This window comes from Pseudophryne corroboree, chromosome 3 (assembly GCF_028390025.1).
Source record: "Pseudophryne corroboree isolate aPseCor3 chromosome 3, aPseCor3.hap2, whole genome shotgun sequence".
NCBI classification, from domain to species: Eukaryota; Metazoa; Chordata; class Amphibia; order Anura; family Myobatrachidae; genus Pseudophryne; species Pseudophryne corroboree.
Window position 1 is genome coordinate 566,331,541 of NC_086446.1, and position 14,745 is coordinate 566,346,285.

Here is a 14,745-nt window from a genome sequence, read left to right on the forward strand (position 1 = left end):
CCGCACCTGAGTCCGCTTGTACGGCCCCAGCGTCATGCTGCGGACTTGGCAGAAGCTGTGGAGGGCTTCTGTTCCTGGGAATGGGCTGCCTGCTGCAGTCTTCTTCCCTTTCCTCTACCCCTGGGCAGATATGACTGGCCCTTTTGCCCGCCTGCCCTTATGGGGACGAAAGGACTGAGACTGAAAAGACTGTGTCCTTTTCTGCTGAGATGTGACTTGGGGTAACAAAAGGTGGATTTTTCAGCTGTTGCCATGGCCACCAGGTCCGATGGACCGCCCCTTTATACGGCAATACTTCCATGTGCCGTCTGGAATCTGCATCACCTGACCACTGTCGTCTGGCAGATATGGACATCACATTTACTCTTGATGCCAGAATGCAAATATCCCTCTGCGCATCTCGCATATATAGAAATGCATCCTTAAAATGCTCTATAGTCAATAAAATCTTGTCCCTGTCAAGGGTATCAATATTTTTAGTCAGGAAATCCGACCAAGCCCCCTCAGCGCTGCACATCCAGGCTGAGGCGATTGCTGGTCGTAGTATAACACCAGTATATGTGTATATACTTTTAGGATATTTTTCAGCTTCCTATCAGCTGGCTCCTTGAGGGCTGCCGTATCTGGAGACGGTAACGCCACTTGTTTTTATAAGCGTGTGAGCGCCTTATTCACCCTAAGGTGTGTTTCCCAACTCGCCCTAACTTCTGGCGGGAAAGGGTATACCGCCAATAATTTTCTATCGGAGGAAACCCACGTATCATCACACACTTTAATTTATCTGATTCAGGAAAAACTACAAGTAGTTTATTCACACCCTACATAATACCCTTATTTGTGGTACTTGTAGTATCAGAAATATGTAACACCTCCTTCATTGCCCTTAACATGAAACGTGTGGCCCTAAAGGAAAATACGTTTGTTTCTTCACCGTCGACACTGGAGTCAGTGTCCGTGTCTGTGTCTGTGTCGACCGACTGAGGTAAATGGGCGTTTTTACAAGCCCCTGACGGTGTCTGAGACGCCTGGACAGGTACTAATTTGTTTGCCGGCCGTCTCATGTCGTCAACCGACCTTGCAGCGTGTTGACATTATCACGTAATTCCTAAATAAGCCATCCATTCCAGTGTCGACTCCCTAGAGAGTGACATCACCAATACAGGCAATTTGCTCCGCCTCCTCACCAACATCGTCCTCCTACATGTCGACACACACGTACCGACACACAGCACACACACAGGGAATGCTCTGACAGAGGACAGGACCCCACTAGCCCTTTGGGGAGACAGAGGGAGAGTTTGCCAGCACACACCAAAAACGCTATAATTATACAGGGACAACCCCTTATACAAGTGTTTTCCCTTATAGCATTTTTATATATGTAATCATATCGCCAAATAAGTGCCCCCCCTCTCTGTTTTAACCCTGTTTCTGTAGTGCAGTGCAGGGGAGAGCCTGGGAGCCTTCCTCACAGCAGAGCTGAGCAGGAAAATGGCGCCGTGTGCTGAGGAGAATAGGCCCCGCCCCCTTTTCGGCGGGCTCTTCTCCCGGAGTTTGTGAGATCTGGCAGGGGTTAAATACATCCATATAGCCTCAAGGGCTATATGTGATGTATTTTAGCCATAAAAAGGTATTATACATTGCTGCCCAGGGCGCCCCCCCCAGCGCCCTGCACCCTCAGTGACAGTTGGTGACTGTTGGTGAAGTGTGCTGACAACAATGGCGCACAGCTGCAGTGCTGTGCGCTACCTTATGAAGACTGAAAGTCTTCTGCCGCCTGTTTCTGGACCTCTTCAACTTCGGCATCTGCAAGGGGGGTCGGCGGCACGGCTCCGGGACGAACCCCAGGGTGAGACCTGTGTTCCGACTCCCTCTGGAGCTAATGGTGTCCAGTAGCCTAAGAAGCAAATCCATCCTGCACGCAGGTGAGTTTTCTTCTCTCCCCTAAGTCCCTCGTAGCAGTGAGCCTGTTGCCAGCAGGACTCACTGAAAATAAAAAACCTAACTTAAACTTTTATTCTAAGCAGCTCAGGAGAGCCACCTAGATTGCACCCTTCTCGTCGGGCACAAAAATCTAACTGAGGCTTGGAGGAGGGTCATAGGGGGAGGAGCCAGTGCACACCACCTGATCCTAAAGCTTTTATTATTGTGCCCTGTCTCCTGCGGAGCCGCTATATCCCCATGGTCCTGACGGAGTCCCCAGCATCCACTAGGACGTCAGAGAAATAAACATTGCATGTTGGCCACCCCATACAGAGCCCAGCTTGATGGCCGACGTGGACCAGCAGGGACAAGACCAACAGGCAACCTTCACACTGCAACTAACACCTGTTGACCCGAGCCAGCCAATACAGCTGCAGGATATCCCCCAAGCCTCCATGAGTCCACAACTGGCACAAGCTCCACCCCAGCCACAAATACCAGATGACTTTTGGGCCAGTTGGACAAGCCAACAGGCACAAAGCAATGCCAGCCTGACCGCACATACCCAACACCTTGCCAGTCTGCCCCATCATCTACCGCGCATTAGTCGCAACTCGGGCAGACTGATTGTCCAAGTAGGCCGAATCGCAACATCGATGGAGCAAATACGGGCTGACAACAACCAAATGCTGGCTCATTTAACGCGCATCATTGATGAGCAACAGCGCCATCAGCAGGCACTCGTTCAACTCATTCAGCACAACCAGGTTGTGAATGAGTCTTTATCCCGGATTGTAGCCAGCCACACTGCAACCAACACACAACTGAATGCTAGCATAAATAATTTGAGCAACAACATAACATTGATGGCAGCTCAACAAGTGACCTCCAGCTCTGGAACCACGACCCCTATCCAAACGCCAGTAACCTCCCCTGTTCGGCGTTCCTCCCGAGCACGTGCCAGTGAGCCAGCACAAAGCACAGCACCCAGCACACACAAGCGGAAAAAATAAGACTTTTGACAAATTTGATTTACGCAATAAAAAATTTGATTTGACAAACACACAACTTCCTGTGTCCGTCTCAAACATTGTAGAAGCTGCTATGTATGTATGTATGTTTTTCATGGGTAATGACTGAAAATGTATTTATAACATAAACTAAGTACAATGTACACACCACTATAAACAACAAACAGTAAGTAACAAAACACACAATTGAAAGTATTGCAAAGTGTTTAGTCAAGGATAATTACATCCGACAAAAACTTACCAGAAAAATAACGCAGGATCACTTCTTGCCGTACCTGCCTCCCTACATATGTACTCACACTGTCACCAGATGGTTCTAACTCCTCTGCTTGCTGACTGCTTTCTCCCTCATCATGTGCCAGATGTTGACTTAAACACAGATTATGGAGAAAACAGCAGCAGAACACAATTCTAGTCACCTTTGAGGGACTATACAACAAAAGGCCTGCAGATTTATCCAGACACCGAAACCGTGACTTCAGCACACCAAAACATCTTTCTATCACATTCCGCGTAGCCTTATGTGCATGATTGTAACTGTGTTCAGCAGGAGAATCAGGTTGGGACAATGGAGTAAGGAGCCAAGAGTAGCAGCCGTAACCCCCATCACCTGAAAAACAGATATAGTCAACATTAGTACATGTGTTAGATTATTCATTCCCCTAGTCAAAACTAGAGTTTGTGGTTAAAAGACATACACACAAAACATTTTAAACATACCCAACAGCCAGCCATCAGGCATTTGTCCGGCCTCAAATTTATCGAAGAGCGATGACTGACTGAGGATGAAAGAGTCATGGCAGCCACCAGGGTAACCTGCAACAACACTCATAATTTTAAAGTTTGCATCACAGACCACCTGGACATTAGTTGATTGGGCCAGATGTCTATTCGTATATATGTATTGGCGGCCCCTAGGTGATCTCAGCTGAACGTGTGTGCAATCTATGGCCCCCAGCACATTGGGCATGCCAGCAAGCTCATAGAAAGCTACCCTGACAGCACGCCACTCCGACTCCTCGGTAGGGAAGCAGATTGAGGCATTAATATGTGGATCCAAGACATCCAAAACCTGAGTGGACATTAAACAAGCTAAGGTGAGTGTCATGTTAGGTATTCTATACAATACTGTGTTGTTTGTACTTACAGAAGCAACACTTAGACATAACCGCCTATGTATTTTTAGACTCACCTGATTCAAATATCTTGAAAAGGTGGGCTGTGAGATACCAATCACGTCGCCTGCCACAGCCTGGAAGCTCCCAGTAGCCATAAAGTGTAACACAGCCAGGAGTTTGTGTAGGCCTGAGACAGAGCGAGAGCGTGCTGTCTCAGGGTCTAGGCCCAGTTTGACAAGGTCATACAGGTGGAAAATGTTGGTTCTATTTAGGCGGAACATCTGTATGACCCTATCATCGGACAATGCGTTTAAGTTTAAACGACCTCTAAAAAAACGAGGCTGGCGCAGCCTCCGCGGCACCTGGACAACCTGCTGACCATGTTCACTTACCTGGGCCTGATTCCTGGAAGCCTCATGGAGCAGTCTAAGGTATCCCACAGCAAACATAAATTCATTGGCACACACCACAGCCGCCATTTCAGAGTGAGAGAAATTCAAAATGTGCCTGGAACACTTTTATAGGGCCAAACATTCAGGTGTGAGTAATGGATAATTGAGTACACATGTAAACACGCTTTTCAAATGCTGGCGCGTTTTTTTTTAGGATTTTTTTACGAATTGTATTTTTTCGCGGCCGCAAATGCATTTTCACGGCAGAAATTACAATTACGAATGGTTAGTAAATGACCGAGATTCATATCTAAACAGGCGTATTTTGACCGATGGTGTATTCATTCGTGATTTTTACCTTGAACTTCCAAAATATTACGAATGACCACATCACTGCCGTGATTTGAGTTTAGTAAATTACCGAGATGACACTTTGATGAAAAAACGGCATCTCGGTCAAAATCGGGAGCTTAGTAAATTTACCCCTATGGGTGTCGTGGACACCCAAGAGTGGGAATAGTCCTGGCCCAGCTGTCGGCATTCTCAGCGGTCGGGATCCCGGTGTTGGTATTCTGACCGCCAGTATCCCAACCGCCAGGATATTAACTACATCCCTTACTTTCGTGAAGGCAGTTTCAGTGGAGTGGAGATAACAGAAGCCAGGTCAAGCATTGAGTGTGAGAAAAGAAAGGCAGTTGTAAAGTTGGAGGCAAAGCGGAGGAGAGATATGGGACGGTAGTTGGAGAGAGTGTTAGGACCGAGAGTATGTTTTTTATGAATGGGGGCGACAAGGGCATGTTTGAGGGGACAATGCCTGATGAAAGGGAGAGATTGAGGAGATGGGCAAGATGGGAACAGAGAGAGAGAGAGGTAGCAGAGGAGGTGTGAGGGGATAGGATCAATGAGAAAAATGGAAGGAGGGGAAGACCGGATATGGGCCACGACTTCCTCTCTAGATACAGGGCGAAAGGAAGTCCGAGATGGTGAGATGGATGTGGAGTGGTAGGCTGAGAAGAGGGGGAAGGGGGGGAGTGATGAAGGTCTGTTGGGATGTGATGTCCTGACGTCAATTTTTACATGTGAAGTAGGTGGCAAAGGGCAGTGGAGGGAGTTAAAAGTGGCATAGAGACGCCGGGGGTTTAAGGACTGGGAGAAGATGAGGTTTTTATAATACAACTGTTTAGAGAGGGAGAGAGCATACATTTGAAATGGAGGAAATCTTCCTACACTGTCACTCAGAGGTGTATGAACACCTTTGCAGGTATTTGGTGCATTTTGAATGCCAGGGTTGGGGTGCGGATTTGCAAGACTGTATAGTGATCACCAGAGTAAGAGTCAAGAGCAGACGTAAGGGAGGCATTATATAGGGAAATGGCTTGTTCAGGGCCAGAGAGAGAGAGAATAGGGGAGAGAAGTGAGTCATTAGTTAGGATAAGCATGTGGTGTCGATAGCCTTAATTTCCGCTTTGTGATGGTAGCTTTAGGTGGCAGAGGTAAGGAATTAGAGAGGGTTAAGATAAAAGAGAGAAGGTGATGGTCTGAGAGGAGGAATGGGGCGTAGTCGGAAATATCACACTGGTGAGTGAAGATCAGATCATGGGAGGATGAGGAGGTCCATTTGGGAGACCAAACAATGGTGTGAGAGTAAAAAGTTTAGAGGCAGAGGATTTTGTGGGCTCATCAGTTGGGAAGCCACCAAACATAATGGAAGTGAGCTCTGAAGAGAGGAAGTGAGGGAGACAGGAAGCAAGGCTGTCAAAGAATGCGAATGGAAAATCGGGGGGCAGTAAATAACAGCTGGAACACATGCCGTATAAGGTTTTAGGACTCTTTCTCATCTACATGAATATCGGCATTGTGTGGGACTCAGTATCAGGCCTTGTACTGTGCTATTATCTATTAATCCCTTTCACTTTATTTCTTAAATGGCACAAGAAAAATGTCAGGTGGTACTGTATGTGGTTGTTATAGAGTATAGGGCATTCTAGAATATTTCATATTGTAGCTACTGTGTGTTGCCATCCTGTATTCCCAAAAGGCACACCGACCAATTTAGCGGGTTATTTAGTACGGTTTGCAGATTTTGCTAAAAAGCAGAATCTGCAATCTTTTCTTTCACATGCTGGGGCTGCCCATCGCAGGGCAGGGCCGCTTAGCATGCAGAATGGCCTGCTCAGCGGCTGCGACTGCAATTTTAGATTGCAACGGCCACCCCAAACACTGCCGCCTTGCCCCCACAATTCTCAGACGACGCCCCGCGAACGCCTCTGCCTGTCAATCATTCAGAGGCGTTCACATCGCATTCGGTGGCCGCGCACATGCAGGATGGTACCTGTGCATGTGCACTGCTGCCACCGCCGGGGTTATTGCGGTCGCATTGCTAAGCAAGGCGACCTGAATAACCCCCAGAGTGAAGGCTGGGTCTAAACTAAAACTTAGAACCTATATTAAAGAGATGATTTGGCAACCCTAATTTCTGATGCTTATCATTTGTGCTCACTTGATTTGTAGAATGTGTAAACATGCCAGTTTTGTTGGTTCTTCTGGATTGAACTAGAACCAAAATGCAGCATGTGCAGCCCAAAACAGTAGACCTGTCCAATTGCAATCTGATAGAACAACTGTTTGATTCAATTAGGCAGTACGTCCGGTCAGCCAAAGCCTGTATGTAGGCAGGACAAGCCAACTGTTCCCCTTACCCACAGAATGACTGCATCTGTTACATTTCATTTGTGTGGGCAAACTTTGGATGGGTGGTTTAGCTAACACAGCAAAAGTTGCTTTCCAGCATGGGTGGCAAGTTTTCTATGCAGTGGAACAAACACTGTGCAGCAATCAGTAATATTATTTTATATTTTTCAGGCTTAAGTTGTCCTTTCAGAATGATAGAAAATTACGATATTAGCTACTTGTTACATCACACTGTGGAATCTAAAAAGCAGCAATATTGTTACACTCATGGTTTTACATAAATACATAATGGATGATTCCCAAGAATAGCATCTTAGAGGGTAATTCAGAGTTGATTACAACAGCAAATTTGTTAGCAGTAGGCAAAGACCTGATTGCTCGTTAGAGTTTTTTGCAGTGCTGCGATCAGGTCAGAACTGCGCATGCGTATGCACCGCAATGCGCAGGTGCGTCGTATGGGTACAAAGCGGATCGTTGCTGTGAAATGGGTTTTACGAAGAATCCATTCGCACAACCGATCGCAATGGGATTGACAGGAAGAAGGCGTTTGTGGGTGGCAACTGACCGTGTTCGGGGAGTGGTTGAAAAAACGCAGGCGTGTCCAATCGTTTGCAGGGCAGGTGTCTGACGTCAATTCCGGTCCCGGACAGGCTGAAGTGATCGCAGCGGCTGAGTAAATCCTGGGCTACTCAGAGACTGCACAAGATCTTTTTGTACCGCTCGGCTGCACATGCGATCGCACACTTGCAGCTAAAATACACTCCCTGATGGGCGGAGACTATGTGGACGCAGGACTGCAAAAAAACCCTAGCGAGCGATCAGGTCTGAATTACCCCCCATGTGCACTGCAGGTGGGGCAGATATAACATTTGCAGAGAGAGTTAGATTTGGGTGGGTTATTTTGTTTCTGTGCAGGGTAAATACTGGTTGCTTTATTTTTACACTTAAATTTAGATTTCAGTTTGAACTAGAGATGAGCGGATTCGGTTTTACTCGGATTTACTCGGTTCTCAAAACAGCATTTTATTGGCTCACGGATGTCACGTGTTTTGAATAGCCAATAAGATGCCGTTTTGAGAACCGAGTAAATCCGAGTAAAACCGAATCCGCTCATCTCTAGCTTGAACGCACCCCACCCAAATCTAACTCTCTCTGCACATGTTACATCTGCCCCCCCCCCCCTGCAGCGCACATGGTTTTGCCCAGCTGATAACAAATTTACTGCTGCAATCAACTCTGAATTAGGCCCTTAGTGTTTACACAACCACAAGATAAAATGATCTCATGTGTGACATTTTTTATTCTTTTATAATAATTTACTGTCGTTAACTGGTTAAGTCATAGAAGGCATACAATGATATAACAGAAGTATGTTTGCATTTATACATAGTGTATGGGCACATATGAAAGACAAGGTTGCACTTTCTACAAAAGCATCAAGGCTGATATGTTTATTAGCTGAAACTAGAGGCATGGAGAAATGATTTGTTATTTGATCCAGGACATTGCTGCTTAACAACCCTTATATGTGAAAAGCCAGATGTGATTTAGCTATTAATCTAGGAACTAGAACATATGTTTGAAACCACATTAAGTATTGTGACACAAAGGCGCACTTGCAATTGATACGCACGGTATCAGATACGCTGTGGAAAATTTCAGGGCAATGACTAGGAGGTGGTTAGAAATGTACATAAAAATTATCCTGTGTGATATAGTGATTAGTGATGAGCGGGTTCGGTTCCTCGGAATCCGAACCCCCCCGAACTTCAGCCTTTTTACACGGGTCCGAGGCAGACTCGGATCTTCCCGCCTTGCTCGGTTAACCCGAGCGCGCCCGAACGTCATCATCCCGCTGTCGGATTCTCGCGAGGCTCGGATTCTATCGCGAGACTCGGATTCTATATAAGGAGCCGCGCGTCGCCGCCATTTTCACACGTGCATTGAGATTGATAGGGAGAGGACGTGGCTGGCGTCCTCTCCGTTTAGAATAGAAATAGATAGAGAGTGAGAGTGAGACACTTGATTTACTGGAGCTTAGGAGTACTCAGAGAGTGCAGAGTTTACTAGTGACTGACCAGTGACCACCAGTGCAGTTTTATTATTATTTAATATAATCCGTTCTCTGCCTGAAAAAAAACGATACACAGTGACACAGTATACCATATCTGTGCTCAGCCTCAGTGTGCTGCATCATCTATGTATATCTGACTGTGCTGAGTGCTCACTGCTCACACAGCTTAATTCGGGGGAGACTGGGGAGCAGTTATAGCAGGAGTACATTAACAGTGCACACTTTTGCTGCCAGAGTGCCACTGCCAGTGTGACTGACCAGTGACCACTGACCACCAGTATATTGTGATTGTCTGCCTGAAAAAGTTAAACACTCGTCGTGTGGTGTTTTTATTCTATAAACGCATTCTGCTGACAGTGTCCAGCAGGTCCGTCATTATATAATATATACCTGTCCTGCAGTAGTGATATATATATATTTTTTATATCATTATCATCCAGTCTATATTAGCAGCAGACGCAGTACGGTAGTCCACGGCTGTAGCTACCTCTGTGTCGGCAGTCGCTCGTCCATCCATAATTGTATACCACCTACCTGTGGTGTTTTTTTTTTTCTATCTTCTTGATACTAGTAGCTTACTTTAGGAGTCTGCAGTGCTGACAGTGTCCAGCAGGTCCGTTATTATATAATATATACCTGTCCGGCTGCAGTAGTGATATATATATATATTTTTTATATCATTATCATCCAGTCTATATTAGCAGCAGACGCAGTACGGTAGTCCACGGCTGTAGCTACCTCTGTGTCAGCAGTCGCTCGTCCATCCATAATTGTATACCACCTACCTGTGGTGTTTTTTTTTTTTTCTATCTTCTTGATACTAGTAGCTTACTTTAAGAGTCTGCAGTGCTGACAGTGTCCAGCAGGTCCGTCATTATATAATATATACCTGTCCGGCTGCAGTAGTGATATATATATATATATATTATATCATTATCATCCAGTCTATATTAGCAGCAGACGCAGTACGGTAGTCCACGGCTGTAGCTACCTCTGTGTCGGCAGTCGCTCGTCCATCCATAAGTATACTAGTATCCATCCATCTCCATTGTTTACCTGAGGTGCCTTTTAGTTGTGCCTATTAAAATATGGAGAACAAAAATGTTGAGGTTCCAAAAATATGGAAAGATCAAGATCGACTTCCACCTCGTGCTGAAGCTGCTGCCACTAGTCATGGCCGAGACGATGAAATGCCATCAACGTCGTCTGCCAAGGCCGATGCCCAATGTCATAGTACAGAGCATGTAAAATCCAAAACACCAAATATCAGTAAAAAAAGGACTCAAAAATCTAAAATAAAATTGTCGGAGGAGAAGCGTAAACTTGCCAATATGCCATTTACCACACGGAGTGGCAAGGAACGGCTGAGGCCCTGGCCTATGTTCATGGCTAGTGGTTCAGCTTCACATGAGGATGGAAGCACTCAGCCTCTCGCTAGAAAAATGAAAAGACTCAAGCTGGCAAAAGCACAGCAAAGAACTGTGCGTTCTTCGAAATCACAAATCCACAAGGAGAGTCCAATTGTGTCGTTTGCGATGCCTGACCTTCCCAACACTGGACGTGAAGAGCATGCGCCTTCCACCATTTGCACGCCCCCTGCAAGTGCTGGAAGGAGCACCCGCAGTCCAGTTCCTGATAGTCAGATTGAAGATGTCAGTGTTGAAGTACACCAGGATGAGGAGGATATGGGTGTTGCTGGCGCTGGGGAGGAAATTGACCAGGAGGATTCTGATGGTGAGGTGGTTTGTTTAAGTCAGGCACCCGGGGAGACACCTGTTGTCCGTGGGAGGAATAGGGCCATTGACATGCCTGGTGAAAATACCCAAAAAATCAGCTCTTCGGTGTGGAAGTATTTCAACAGAAATGCGGACAACATTTGTCAAGCCGTGTGTTGCCTTTGTCAAGCTGTAATAAGTAGGGGTAAGGACGTTAACCACCTCGGAACATCCTCCCTTATACGTCACCTGCAGCGCATTCATCATAAGTCAGTGACAAGTTCAAAAACTTTGGGCGACAGCGGAAGCAGTCCACTGACCAGTAAATCCCTTCCTCTTGTAACCAAGCTCACGCAAACCACCCCACCAACTCCCTCAGTGTCAATTTCCTCCTTCCCCAGGAATGCCAATAGTCCTGTAGGCCATGTCACTGGCAATTCTGACGAGTCCTCTCCTGCCTGGGATTCCTCCGATGCATCCTTGCGTGTAACGCCTACTGCTGCTGGCGCTGCTGTTGTTGCTGCTGGGAGTCGATGGTCATCCCAGAGGGGAAGTCGTAAGACCACTTTTACTACTTCCACCAAGCAATTGACTGTCCAACAGTCCTTTGCGAGGAAGATGAAATATCACAGCAGTCATCCTGCTGCAAAGCGGATAACTGAGGCCTTGGCATCCTGGGCGGTGAGAAACGTGGTTCCGGTATCCATCATTACTGCAGAGCCAACTAGAGACTTGTTGGAGGTACTGTGTCCCCGGTACCAAATACCATCTAGGTTCCATTTCTCTAGGCAGGCGATACCGAAAATGTACACAGACCTCAGAAAAAGACTCACCAGTGTCCTAAAAAATGCAGTTGTACCCAATGTCCACTTAACCACGGACATGTGGACAAGTGGAGCAGGGCAGGCTCAGGACTATATGACTGTGACAGCCCACTGGGTAGATGTATGGACTCCCGCCGCAAGAACAGCAGCGGCGGCACCAGTAGCAGCATCTCGCAAACGCCAACTCTTTCCTAGGCAGGCTACGCTTTGTATCACCGCTTTCCAGAATACGCACACAGCTGAAAACCTCTTACGGCAACTGAGGAAGATCATCGCGGAATGGCTTACCCCAATTGGACTCTCCTGTGGATTTGTGGCATCGGACAACGCCAGCAATATTGTGTGTGCATTAAATCTGGGCAAATTCCAGCACGCCCCATGTTTTGCACATACCTTGAATTTGGTGGTGCAGAATTATTTAAAAAACGAGAGGGGCGTGCAAGAGATGCTGTCGGTGGCCAGAAGAATTGCGGGGCACTTTCGGCGTACAGGCACCACGTACAGAAGACTGGAGCACCACCAAAAACGCCTGAACCTGCCCTGCCATCATCTGAAGCAAGAAGTGGTAACGAGGTGGAATTCAACCCTCTATATGCTTCAGAGGTTGGAGGAGCAGCAAAAGGCCATTCAAGCCTATACAACTGAGCACGATATAGGAGGTGGAATGCACCTGTCTCAAGCGCAGTGGAGAATGATTTCAACGTTGTGCAAGGTTCTGCAACCTTTTGAACTTGCCACACGTGAAGTCAGTTCAGACACTGCCAGCCTGAGTCAGGTCATTCCCCTCATCAGGCTTTTGCAGAAGAAGCTGGAGACATTGAAGGAGGAGCTAACACAGAGCGATTCCGCTAGGCATGTGGGACTTGTGGATGGAGCCCTTAATTCGCTTAACAAGGATTCACGGGTGGTCAATCTGTTGAAATCAGAGCACTACATTTTGGCCACCGTGCTCGATCCTAGATTTAAAACCTACCTTGGATCTCTCTTTCCGGCAGACACAAGTCTGCTGGGGTTCAAAGAACTGCTGGTGACAAAATTGTCAAGTCAAGCGGAACGCGACCTGTCAACATCTCCTCCTACACATTCTCCCGCAACTGGGGGTGCGAGGAAAAGGCTCAGAATTCCGAGCCCACCCGCTGGCGGTGATGCAGGGCAGTCTGGAGCGACTGCTGATGCTGACATCTGGTCCGGACTGAAGGACCTGACAACGATTACGGACATGTCGTCTACTGTCACTGCATATGATTCTCTCCCCATTGAAAGAATGGTGGAGGATTATATGAGTGACCGCATCCAAGTAGGCACGTCAGACAGTCCGTACTTATACTGGCAGGAAAAAGAGGCAATTTGGAGGCCCTTGCACAAACTGGCTTTATTCTACCTAAGTTGCCCTCCCACAAGTGTGTACTCCGAAAGAGTGTTTAGTGCCGCCGCTCACCTTGTCAGCAATCGGCGTACGAGGTTACATCCAGAAAATGTGGAGAAGATGATGTTCATTAAAATGAATTATAATCAATTCCTCCGTGGAGACATTCACCAGCAGCAATTGCCTCCACAAAGTACACAGGGAGCTGAGATGGTGGATTCCAGTGGGGACGAATTGATAATCTGTGAGGAGGGGGATGTACACGGTGATATATCGGAGGATGATGATGAGGTGGACATCTTGCCTCTGTAGAGCCAGTTTGTGCAAGGAGAGATTAATTGCTTCTTTTTTGGTGGGGGTCCAAACCAACCCGTCATTTCAGTCACAGTCGTGTGGCAGACCCTGTCACTGAAATGATGGGTTGGTTAAAGTGTGCATGTCCTGTTTATACAACATAAGGGTGGGTGGGAGGGCCCAAGGACAATTCCATCTTGCACCTCTTTTTTCTTTCATTTTTCTTTGCGTCATGTGCTGTTTGGGGAGTAGTTTTTGGAAGGGCCATCCTGCGTGACACTGCAGTGCCACTCCTAGATGGGCCAGGTGTTTGTGTCGGCCACTTGGGTCGCTTATCTTAGTCACACAGCTACCTCATTGCGCATCTTTTTTTTCTTCTTTGCGTCATGTGCTGTTTGGGGAGTAGTTTTTTGAAGGGCCATCCTGCGTGACACTGCAGTGCCACTCCTAGATGGGCCAGGTGTTTGTGTCGGCCACTAGGGTCGCTTAGCTTAGTCACACAGCTACCTCATTGCGCCTCTTTTTTTCTTTGCGTCATGTGCTGTTTGGGGGGTGTTTTTGGAAGGGCCATCCTGCGTGACACTGCAGTGCCACTCCTAGATGGGCCAGGTGTTTGCGTCGGCCACTAGGGTCGCTTATCTTAGTCACACAGCTACCTCATTGCGCATCTTTTTTTTCTTCTTTGCGTCATGTGCTGTTTGGGGAGTAGTTTTTTGAAGGGCCATCCTGCGTGACACTGCAGTGCCACTCCTAGATGGGCCAGGTGTTTGTGTCGGCCAAGAAATCTACCAAACGAATGGAAGATCGGGCGCTTTCAAGCTGAAATTATGATGGATGCATTCCTCAATAGAGGTTACCCAAAATCACTCATTAAATCAGCTTTGGAGGAAGTTAGACAGAGAAAAAGGGAAGATCTCCTAGCACCCACAAAAAAGAAGACAGATAAAATCAGTCAAATGGAGGAGATAGCTTTCATCTCAACTTACAACAACTGTCACTCGGAGATTAGGAATATAGTATCTAAAAATTATGGGATTTTGAGACAAGACCCACAACTTTCTTTAATGTTAAGTTCAAACCCAAGGTTCATTTTTCGTAAGAATAAGTCCCTCAAAAATCTATTAGCTCCCAGCTATCTTAAGACTATTAAAGAAAACAATAAGGACACAAGTGGGAGTAAGAACTGGCTGAAGGATCATCAAGTAAAAACAAAGGGTTGTTATAGATGCGGGAAAAATAAATGCATAACATGTAATTATATTCTCAACCGTACAAAAGAAATCAAAGTTGAAACATCTGAGAAACCATTGGAAATTG

The 14,745-nt window shown here is 46.7% G+C and overlaps 1 protein-coding gene across 2 annotated transcripts in view; it reads left to right on the forward strand.

Moving 5' to 3' along the window:
• The window catches only part of AFMID (arylformamidase), a 156,677-nt gene that overhangs the window by 21,597 nt on the left and 120,335 nt on the right, over positions 1-14,745 (forward strand). The window contains exon 6 of one of the 2 annotated variants that reach the window (XM_063961298.1): positions 2,257-2,974. The exons of the other annotated variant lie outside the window; for it this stretch is intronic. Within the exon in view, the coding sequence (XP_063817368.1) occupies positions 2,257-2,936 (680 nt within the window). The 3' untranslated portion in view covers positions 2,937-2,974. Of the gene's footprint in view, positions 1-2,256; positions 2,975-14,745 lie in introns of those variants that run through there. 2 annotated transcript variants of the gene reach the window in all.